Consider the following 10,000-nt stretch of genomic DNA (forward strand, 5'->3'; position numbering starts at 1 on the left):
AACGGCTTTGCAAAAAGCTCAAGAGAATGCAGAAGCGATTATCCTCTATCTAGAATGCCTAAACTGACAGATCAAAGACACAGGAGAAATGCTATCTGAAACCAACTTGTGTCGCATGCTGAAAACTTCACGCTGAATAACTATGTGAATAGTGTGCACATATCTGCAGAACATCCTATTTAAAGTATAAAAAACATAGAACAAAATTAAAACCAAAATCGGCTTTTCAATATTTGGTAGGTTTTAATGAAAATACAAACTTTAGTTGAACAGGTAAAGTGGAGTTATACGAAGATTACCAGATAAATTCTAATAAAAATATTTCTACCTTTTACTTTATTGAGTACTAATTTCAAGAGAGGCTTCTTCGAAAAATATCTCTATTACAGCAAAAATATATCTTGATACTAAAGATATATTAAATATTCACAAGGAAACTAGATAGAAAAACTATTCTAACTTAGTTCATCCTTTTTCATCGGCCATCACTTTTACCATACAATTCAATTACTGTCAACTCTCAAGACAGAATGCGGAAGGTAACAAAAGTCAGTCTAGACGAGGGAATGGAAAGAAAGAAACATTCATTCTTTTTTCACTCTCCACACTAAAATAAAGAATAAATTCGAGAACAAGAAAGGTAAAGTAACTTGAGTGCCGAATATCTCCAGGTATCAAAGGAGATCTGAATAAAGAAATTCTTCATAGAGTGGAATCCTCAACAAGGCAATACTCAATATCCACAAGACTTTCAAATATGAAGTTGCTAACCGTTATGTCATTTTCGCTTCTTACAGCATTCAACCAAAGTAGACTACCCAGTTACATAATTCACTGACTAGGTCAACTATATATATACTTTACTTTCAGAGCTGCTTTTCTGGTACTATACAGCAGGGGAACCATACTCTCTACATGACCTCCGCAGTCATTTTATCATGTTCGTTCAAAAGCATTTAACATTTCACACCGTAGGTTGCTCGTTTATTGTCAAATCCACACTATCGAAGCACTTGAAGAACGAGAAAGTCTTCAGTTTCCTCTTGAAAGCCTTAATATCTTCAGTCTTTCGAATGTCTAGTGGGAGCTTATTGTATAGTCTCGGAGCCGTATATTTACAGGTTCTCGAGCCTGCAGTAGACATATATCTAGGTTCCAATCATTTGAAACCATCTGTAACTATTCTCGTGTCAACAGGATTTGTTGGCTGCACAATATGTAGCAATCCTCTTAGATATTTTGGACTTCGGTTTTGATAACTTGATGGGTTATTGTACATATTTTACACTCAATTCTCGCTTTAATGGGCAGCCAGTGTAAATCAATTAGTATAGGAAGTGATGATCTTTTCTCGGGGAGGGACACCTTTAATCAGTCTTGCTCCTCTGTTTATTATGTTTCGTAATTTCTTAAGTTGCACATTTGGTAAATTGTAGTAAATAGAGTTACAGTAGTCAATCCTGGTAATAACGAATTTTATCACACGTTAACTTTCTTCAGAAAGACGGTCATTGTTAAAAGTTAAGTTTTCTTTTCTCATCATTAATTATTTGCGTGGTAATCTTTCTATCTGTATTTGTGTTTTAAGTGCCATTTTTGTTTATTCTTCCGAAGGTTTGTTTATATGTACTATCACTCCAACATAATCATTTGAGTTTCTAACAACATGCATCAGTCCTTCTGAAGATGTTTTATTGGTAATTTCCATACATACATACATGAATACAAATCTTTTATATATATATATATATATATATATATATATATATATATATATATATATATATATATAAACCTTATTACATTTATATATTATAATACACACACACACACACACACATATATATATATAAATATATATATATATATATATATATATATATATATATATATATATATATATCTGTGTATGTGAGCGTGTGTGTATATTTTCCCACAAATCTTATCAAATTTATATATATATATATATATATATATATATATATGTATATATAAATATGTATATACATATATACATATATACATATCTCCATCCACCTTACTCCACCTAAAGATGTGTTACGTTATTTATTTTCTTCAGTATTTAAGGATTGAGGTTGCTAGCTTCACGGACTACCTATAAGATGTCCACGAGGTATGTGCCCTATGGTGTCTAGTTTTTGCTGGTGGTCACCCATCCGAGCACTGACCAGACCCAACATTTGTTAACTTTGCAGCCTAGCGAACATGTGAGTGAAATAGCCCGCAGATAAGGAGCAACAACTTGTTTACAATATTATTTACAAAATAACAACGAAGTTGGATAGGCCTACCGTAGAAATACCACTTCAGAAAAAAAAAAAGATAAATATGGAAATGAAAGGTAGAACACGATAAAAGAAGACTTAAGAGATAGTGAGGTACTCGAAACCTAATCATTTCCTCCGCAGATAAACCTACCCGGCCACATTTATTTTCAACGACGTTTCCCCTCTCTTCCCCTTTTAAAGTCGGGCCGTAAAAACATGTGTGAGTGGCCAGATGTGCCGGTTGAACACGTGCTTCACCTTGTTTATTGCATTGCTGCTGCTCCTCTTAATTGCAAAACTACTTGTTCTCCTAATGGATGCCTATGGACGTGAGCAGAGGCTTTCGTAGGAATGGGAATGGAGGGAGAGAAAAATATTTAAAATATTTTATTGTTAATTTTTTCTCATTACGTTTATTTATTTCCTTATTTCCTTTCCTCACTGGGATATTTCACCCTATTGGAGCCCTTGGGCTTATAGGATTTTGCTTTTCCTACTAGGGTTATAGCTTAGCTAATAATAATAATAATAATAATAATAATAATAATAATAATAATAATAATAATAATAATCACTTATCTCAATTGAATTCAGCTATTTCAGCTGCTTTGAAATTGTATTAGTCTGGTGCAGAAAATTATAATATGAACACTAGTTTCACTAAACAAAAGAGTATATAATAATACAAAGAATAATAAAGATATATTTACAGCTCAAATACCCGATTTTATTTAACTATTTACACCAGCAGTAACATTTAATGTAAATAAAAGAAAACCAAGCAATCAACAGCTAAGCATTATCATAACAAATTGATATATATATATACATATATATATACTGTATATATATATATATATATATATATATATATATATATATATATATATATATATCTGTGCGTGTTTGTAAATTGACGTCGTAGAGAGAAAGTTACTACCAAATCCATAACAGAGAGAGAGAGAGAGAGAGAGAGAGAGAGAGAGAGAGAGAGAGAGAGAGAGAGAGAGAGAGAGAGAGAGAGCACAACGCCATTTCTCTCACTTTACATTTACACGTAGTTCGTTAATGTAAAATCATGAGTCGCACGAGACGAGAAGGGGGGGGAGGGGGGAGATTTACCCCCAATGTAAATAAATTAACGAATGTTGATGAGGTGTAAGTCATGGGTGAGGGAGTGATCAAGGAGCAAATCACTCGCCTGGTCGATGAGGAGTCCAAAAGAGGACCTAATTAGATCAGCCTTAAACACCTTCCAATATCAAGTTATCAGCAGAACACTTGACTTCGGCCAGAATGCCTCTCGGGAGACACACTTCACTACTCTTCATAGACTTGATCATCATTAAAAAGAGCATTACTCATATTTAATTTGGTATAAATTATTCCTTTTTTGTGTAATTCTTTGATACACACATTACAATAAAATATATAATTATATTCATGTATATATATATATATATATATATATATATATATATATAATGTATATATATATATATATATATATATATATATATATATACATATATATATATGTGTATATATGTATACATACATATATATATATATATATATATATATATATATATATATATATATATATATGTATGTATATATATATATATACTGTATACATATGTATATATCTGTGTGTGTATGTGAACTTTGCAAAGGCTAAAAACAGACTCCATAATATAACACACACAATCATTCAATAAATATTACTTTAGAGGAAGAAGCTGACCACACGCTCTGCAAACCAAAGGATCTTAAAGCACTTACCTGTAGGATACTCTTGTCCAAGGATGCCAAAATGAGTGCGGGAGACGAGTCAGAGGAATGTTTTGGTGGGCTTACTAAGGGAGATGGTGGGCGGAGGTCTCCCTCTGTGCTCAGTACACTTTCTGTTAATAATAATAAAAAAAGACCATTTAGAACAGCTTTAACCCCCTACTAATATTAATGAATTATGAGTTTCTTAATGATGTTACACATTCCGCGCAATTTATATTTCCCAGAAAGTCAAACTTCCAAATTCCCTATAAATAAAATATATCTTGATTATAATTATTATTCATCGTGTATTGTATGGTCACAATACTTCAAACAAATTGACACTGCCAGATTTATCATTCATATGATGAAATAGAATCTTATAATTCACCTTATATTCTATGGTCACATTACTCGAAAAAAATCTACATCTGAAATATCAAGAATACTAAAAGATTAAACGCTAACTAGAATGCGATTCTTCAAATATTTAAATACATTCAATTTCAAAATTACCCAAATTTTACATTAATATAATAATGGTTAACTTAAAAAAAAGAAAAAAGAAAAAAAAAAGTTTGAAAGTTTAAGGACAATCAAAGGTTTACATAATTTAAACAACCTAATGTTTACATTATTACACATCTATTTTCAATATATTCCTTTTAATCTTATCCTACAGGACACCTTCCATGAATAGACATAGGTCTATATACACTATACCAGGCAAAATGTTTTCGTTTATAATTTTGATTACTAAATCATTATTGAATTTTAATAAAATAAAATATTAGGATTCGCCAAAAGTTCCTTTATTCAACCAACCAAATGATCTTAAGGCTATAATATCCCTCATAAACCTTAAAAGTTAGCAAATATTCTGTTAACAATTATAAGCGAACATTACAAATTAAGATAAGAATTAAAAATGTTTTAAATGATCTAAATAGAAAAATCTTAGAAAAATCAAATGTTCAAAACCCTCTGACCACCCCAGTCTATGTAACTAATTACAGCTAAATAAAGCACCAGGGTTCAAAACAAGGCTGAAACAACCACAGATTTACTTACCCTCAAACTTGATAACATTCTGGATGACATTGGTAACGCTGGTTGTCACCGTAGTGCCTGTAGACACGGGTCTCATTTCAGTCTTTTTGATTTCGGGCTTCAGCTGCATCTCCTTCACCTCCACCTTCTGCTTCTCCTGCACCACCTTCTCCTCGTCGGCCTTCTCGGTGCCTCTAGCCGGAGCTGGAGTGATGCGAGAGAAGGTCGGGGAGGTGGAGGGCGAAGTTGAAGTGCCCCTTTCGGAGGCATCGAGCACTTGCCCTTGCAGAGCCTTCAGACGGGACTCAATTGTGTTCATGCGATTCTGAGGGCGAAAGCGAGCATACGATAAAAGACTCAGGCTACTGGTGTGGTCCAGCGGCTCCTGTTTACCGCTCCCAGGGGGAAATCTTTTGCTAAACATGACTGCCCTTGCAGAGTAAGTCTTGCTTGATACTTATTCTTATTTTATCCTATTCTGTGTGAGTTTATTGGATAAGACAACATTAAACAAGAGGAAATAAAACTTATGAGTAGGGTAAGGAGGATTAATACATTTTCAATATCACTTTTAAAATGATGACACAGATAGACATATAGTACTAATATGTAAAGATAAATTTGAAAAAGAGAATGATAGGGTTCTAACAGGGAATAATAGCCCTGTAAGGAAAGGAAATGAGGAAATAAATAAACTACAAGAGAAGTAATGAACAATTAGTAACAACATTAAAATAGATCTTTCATAAATAAACTATAAAAAAATTATAAAAAAAAAACAAGAGAAAGAGATATGATAGAATAATGTGCCCGAATGTACTCTCAAGCAAGAAAACTCCACCTCAAAATAGTGGAAGACCGTGGTACAGAGGCTATGGCACTACCTAAGACTAGCGAAAAATGCTTTGATTTTGGAATGTACTTCTAGAAGAGCTGCTTACCATACCTAAAGACTCTTCAACCCTTACCAAGAGTAGAGTAGCCACTGAATAATTACAGAGCAGTAGGTAACACCTTGAGCGAAGAACAATTATTTGATAATCTCAGTTTTGTCAGGTTTATGAGGACAGAGGAGAATATATAAAAAATAGGCCAGACTATTCTGTGTAAGTGAAGGCAAAAGAAAAATTACCCGTAACCAGAGAGAGGGATCCAACGTAGTACTGTCTGGCCAGTCAAAGGACCCAATAACTCTCTAGTGATAGTATCTTAACGGTGGCTGGTGCCCTGGCCAACCTACTACTATTATATATATATATATATATATATATATATATATATATATATATATATGTGTGTGTGTGTGTGTGTGTGTGTGTGTGCATAAATGTGTGTGTGCATTTGTTTATCTAATAAATATACATGTGGTAACAAGACTGGTAAGTGACGAAAAAGTACAGAAAGACGCATATTAATGGAAAAAAAATCGTTTAAAAGCAAATAAAAATCTTTCCATTAGCAGGTTATCTGGTAGCGTCGCCATGCCTTCATTAGCCCCTGACGAGGAACGATGTAAGTGTGACCTCTTTTGTCTCTCACAAAACCACTCGTGGTGCATTTCCTCAAGGGCGCAATTGTACTTTGATTACAGCCCCGCTAAAACGAGTCTACCCTGTCCCCCCTCCCCCTTTCATCCCAGTGGTACGAATGCTGCTAGGCTCACTCCGCGCCCACATAAACACATTCCCCTCGTAAAAATAACTGACGAAACTCGACGCCAGAATCGAGCTTGACATGTTTAGCCGTTGCTGGACGTGAATGATTGGCACTTTACGCTTCGAGAAAAGTATAATAAATAGCTACACAAATAAAAACATAGACGAGGAAATACAGTAGATATGTAAATAGATAAATAGATAAATAAGTAGATATATAAAAAAAAATATAATAATAGCTACTACAGAGATATGTAAATATAATAGATATGTGAATAGAGAGATAGAGATAAATACGTACATATACAAATAAATAATTTGATTATAATAAATAACTACCATATATATATATATATATATATATATAGAGAGAGAGAGAGAGAGAGAGAGAGAGAGAGAGAGAGAGAGAGAGAGAGAGAGAGAGAGAGAGAGATACGTAGATATACAAATAAATAAATTTATTATAATAAATAGCTATAACATATATAAGTAATTCAGTAGATATGTAAATAGATACAGATAAAAAAGTATATATAAATAAATAAATAAATAAATTGATTATTAAGTAAATAAAGATCGTCATAAATAAAAAAACAAATGGCCACGAACAAATTCCCTGCTATCAACAGAGACAAACAATATGTTTGAAACAAATACATGTATAGTCGTTTACCTAATCACGAGAATTCATCACCCGACGAAGGTTGAACATTATCGTATGCTCTGGTATTTGTGAACACAACTATATATTTCTGTGGAATATATAAAGGTCTTTTTCTACTAACTGAAAAAACAACAATCGTTTATTTCCATTCCCCTCTGGCATTCACAAAACCGGCAAAAAAATGGACAACCACAAAATAAATTTCTCGTTGAGCAGTACATGCTTTTGCCAAATAAATTTTACTAAGCATGGAAATTCCAAATCAATGTACAAACATCTTAGTATGAGATTTTAAATGAAAAAAAAAAAAAAAAAAAAAAAAAAAAAAAAAAAAAAAAACAGAAAAATAGCAGTCTTAACATTTATTAGCAAAATAAAATTTCCCTGAACATTCTCAAAATATAAAATGGACAACCACAAAAGATTTCCCGTTGAGCAATACATGCTTTTACCATATAAATTTTACTGAACATGGAAATTCCAAATCAATGAACAAACATCTTAGTATGCGATTTTAATGAAAAAAGACCATAAAATAGCAAAGCCTTAACATTTTTTAGTCATATAAATAAAATTTCCCTGAACATTATCAAAGAAATGGACAACCACAAAATAAATTCCCCGTTGAGCAATACATGCTTTTGCTAATTAAAATTTTACAAAGCATGGAAATTCAAAATCAATGTACAAACAGCTTAGTATGCGATTGTAAATGAAAAAAGACCATAGAATTGCAAAGCCTTAAAACTTTTTAGTCAAATAAATAAAATTTTCCTGAACATTCTCACAGCGAACGAAGCTAAATTTCAAGGCATGATAACTTTTCAGTCCATCGTCCATAAATGCTCCAAAAACGAAAAAGAAATTTCGTAGATGCTTGTAAGTCCAATTTAAAAATGGCACCGATTCAAAATTAATCAACTCAAATGATTCTCTATGAATTGAATCGAATTTGAATAGATTGGTGTGAACCCAACCTTAAATGGAATGATAAAAGACGGACCTAAAATAATAAATATACGACTCTCAACTCTTTATATTCAACTCAAATGATTCTCCATGAATGGAATCGAATCGCTTGGTGAACCCAGCATTAAAAGGAATGATTAAAGACGAACCTTAAATAGCTAATATACGACTCTCAACTCTCTTTATTTTGCTTTCTAGCCGCTGACCTCTATTTATACTTTATATGAACAAATTAGGAATGGTCTTTACTGTATGCTCAGAAATAATCGATACTTCAGTTGATGTGCCTACTTACATTTCAATTAGTTGACACTTCCGTTTTTTTTTTTCTTTTTTTTTTCTTTTTTTTGTCACTTCTACCATGATAGGTTTCTTTGCATCTCCATAATTCTTTTTAATGGGAGAATCCCAATTTTCATGTAGATACAATTTGATTGTAATTTAGTTTCTCCGAAAACCTTTCATGATCAAGGAAGAAAACATTTAAAACAATCATATCGCCCCCCCCCCCTCCCCCCACAAAAAAAAAAAAAAAAAAAAATACGAATCATTGCCGTTTCACTGGTTGCCCAACTCAATTGCCTTCAGCCTTTCATTTTCTATTGGTTACATTTAGACTCTTTCTGCCTAACTATCCAACTTCTCGAACTTACTTTGTTATGGGGTTTATCTCTAATGTGCCGTCTAAGATGACAATGTGATTCAGTGGTTCGTTTACGGCTCCATAATAACTGTAGTAATATTTAGCATCATTATCAAAGAAAGTTTTTTTACGGTAGTAAAAGCAAAAAGGTTTTATTCATAAGTAACAGCTTTACATATGCATTCCATCTCAAACTTTAACATATTGTTACTTTAGAATATCGTCATTTTCTATTCACAAGTGCAATGGATCAAGAAATGGTGGTATAATGCGCAATGCATTGAAGCTCGACTAAGAATATTTTTTTCTTGTAAATGTCATCTCTGAGACACAAATTCGGAGTAAAAGGATTTTTGTGCTGTAGTCAAAACATAGAACTGGACAAATTTTTTCTTAAATTTGGACACTGGGCTTTCAGAACGTCACATTTTTTTTTCTATACAAAGGTATTCTGTACCCTATCTTATAATTTTTTTTTTTTGTTTACGTGAGAGTTTGTGATGTTTCAGATGGTATCATATAAGAATAACTGCAATTGTCTGAAAACATTGAGGCTATAAATATGAAAGATAAAACAAATCAGATTATAAAAGTAAATGTACTTAAAAAAAAAATATTCAATTGAAACAAATACGAAGATTTTACTGGGTATGAAATGTAAATTTATTGCGACCGATGTCAAGATTTTTGTCAAATAAATATTATTCTTCTCTGTAAAATAGTTAAGAAACCAGGTGTTGCGTTGCCCAGGAATCCAATTGTGTTTCATATAAATATATTCTCTTCAGATTATACACATGATATTTCCGAGGTGTCACATGATAGCGTCGTTTGATGTTGAATTATTGCTGTACTAAGTTCAATAGCAATTATTAACTTTATAAACAATTTATTGTAAACATATTTAAATTTAGTCCCATAAATTTAGTTATCGAAAACATTTACGCATTGTAGG

The 10,000-nt window shown here is 32.3% G+C and overlaps 1 protein-coding gene across 1 annotated transcript in view; it reads right to left on the minus strand.

Annotated features, from left to right (window-relative positions):
* The window catches only part of LOC137634906 (microtubule-actin cross-linking factor 1-like), a 1,614,628-nt gene that overhangs the window by 1,283,682 nt on the left and 320,946 nt on the right, over positions 1–10,000 (minus strand). The window contains exons 49-50 of the mRNA XM_068367453.1: positions 5,136–5,439; positions 4,074–4,195 (exon numbers count right to left, since the gene is read on the minus strand). Of these exons, the coding sequence (XP_068223554.1) occupies positions 4,074–4,195; positions 5,136–5,439 (426 nt within the window). The remainder of the gene's footprint in view (positions 1–4,073; positions 4,196–5,135; positions 5,440–10,000) is intronic.

The sequence above is a fragment of the Palaemon carinicauda genome, chromosome 45 (assembly GCF_036898095.1).
Source record: "Palaemon carinicauda isolate YSFRI2023 chromosome 45, ASM3689809v2, whole genome shotgun sequence".
NCBI classification, from domain to species: Eukaryota; Metazoa; Arthropoda; class Malacostraca; order Decapoda; family Palaemonidae; genus Palaemon; species Palaemon carinicauda.